This window comes from Candida margitis, assembly GCF_024628925.1.
Source record: "Candida margitis strain CBS 14175 chromosome Unknown scaffold172, whole genome shotgun sequence".
In the NCBI taxonomy this organism is placed as follows: Eukaryota; Fungi; Ascomycota; class Pichiomycetes; order Serinales; family Debaryomycetaceae; genus Lodderomyces; species Lodderomyces margitis.
Window position 1 is genome coordinate 1 of NW_026261770.1, and position 1,463 is coordinate 1,463.

The following is a 1,463-nucleotide window of genomic DNA, read 5'->3' on the forward strand; positions in this document are numbered from 1 at the left end:
CCTCCAACCAAGTTGTTGGACATGAATGTCAATGTCAATTCGTCGTTGTACTTGTAGTCAACCTTCCACAATGACCATTCTTCTGGGTTGTATTGGTTTTTCCAGAACCAAGGCAAGGCGGTTTCTCTGGTTTCCTCGTTGGAGTAGAATCTCTTCCACTCGTCCAATGGGGCCTTTGGCTTACCCAAAGCTTCCAATGGGTGCTTTGGTTTTGGAGCAGCTGGAGCTGGTTCATTGGCAGCAGCAGCAGCAGCAGCCTTTGGAGCAGCAGCTTCCTTCTTAGCTGGTGCATCAGCTTCCTTCTTCTTTTCCTTCTTGGCTGGTGTGAATGCCAATGGTGGGTCGGCTGGTTTGTATGAAGAAAATCTACCTTCCCAGAATGGTGCTTTGATAACGGTGTTGAACCATCTACCGATATGAGGGAACTTGTTCAAGAATGGAGCACCAACAATGGTTGACAATCCACAAGTCAAAGCACCAGCAACAAACAAGTCAGCATAGGTCAATCTTTCACCAACTAAGTAAGTGAAATCAGACAATCTGGTTTCTAAAATCTTACCCAAAACATCCAATTTGGCCAAGTTTTCATCATTGATTTTCTTGTTAAATGGAAGCTTACCAATAGCCATCTTGAAGCCTGGAATAACAGCATCAACCCATTCTTGATTAAATAATGAAACGTATTTGATAATGGATGCATATTGTTGAGCATTCTTACCTAAAAGTCCACCCAATTGTTCCTTTGGAACCAATGAGAGTAAGTAAGCAGCAATGGCAATAGTCTCACATAAAGCATATCCTTTAGGGCCGATAAAAGCTGGGGTCTTAGCTAATGGGAATTTAGCATTGAAAGCAGCATCTTTTTCAGCAGTGACTTTAACGTCCAATTTGTAGTGTTTGACGATATCTTCCAAGATGAATGATCTTGGAGAAATTTCCATAACATATAAAGTACCTTGAGACATGGTTAATGTGAAAAACTAAAGTTTAGACGGTTTGTTGATTAGTCAATTGGCTATAAATAAGAAGAATAAAACCACTTTAAAAGGACGGAAAATTTTTTTTCTCTTCTTCTTTTGCAGCGAATCAAAGAAGATGGAGCACGTTTATTAATGTTTTTTTTTTTTCTTTTTGGGTGCAAAAGAAAATTATAGAGCAGTCTACAGCACCTTGCATGATTTGTTAAGGGTGTACAATATTATTACTAATTTGTATACTGTGGTGACATTTATTTAATATCTCAACTCTTGGCCCCTCTTTTCTTGTCAGTTTCATCAAATCTCTGAACATCCAATGGAGAAAGAAACACGACCAGGGAAGTTGCTTTGCTTTCAAAAGCGCTGTAAGTAATCCAATCTGGTCAGGTGTGCCTCCACTAGAGAAGAGTATGCATATACTACTTTCAGTCTTGTACATATTGGTTCTAATGAATAACCAAAAAGAAAAGGGAAAACTTTTAAAGA

The 1,463-nt window shown here is 39.1% G+C and overlaps 1 pseudogene across 1 annotated transcript; it reads right to left on the bottom strand. All coding sequences in view use genetic code 12, as the record gives it.

Moving 5' to 3' along the window:
• CANMA_001416 lies at window positions 1-965 on the bottom strand (annotated as a pseudogene). Its single transcript has one exon. A coding segment is annotated over exon 1 (965 nt).
• Between the last annotated feature and the right edge of the window lie 498 nt (window positions 966-1,463).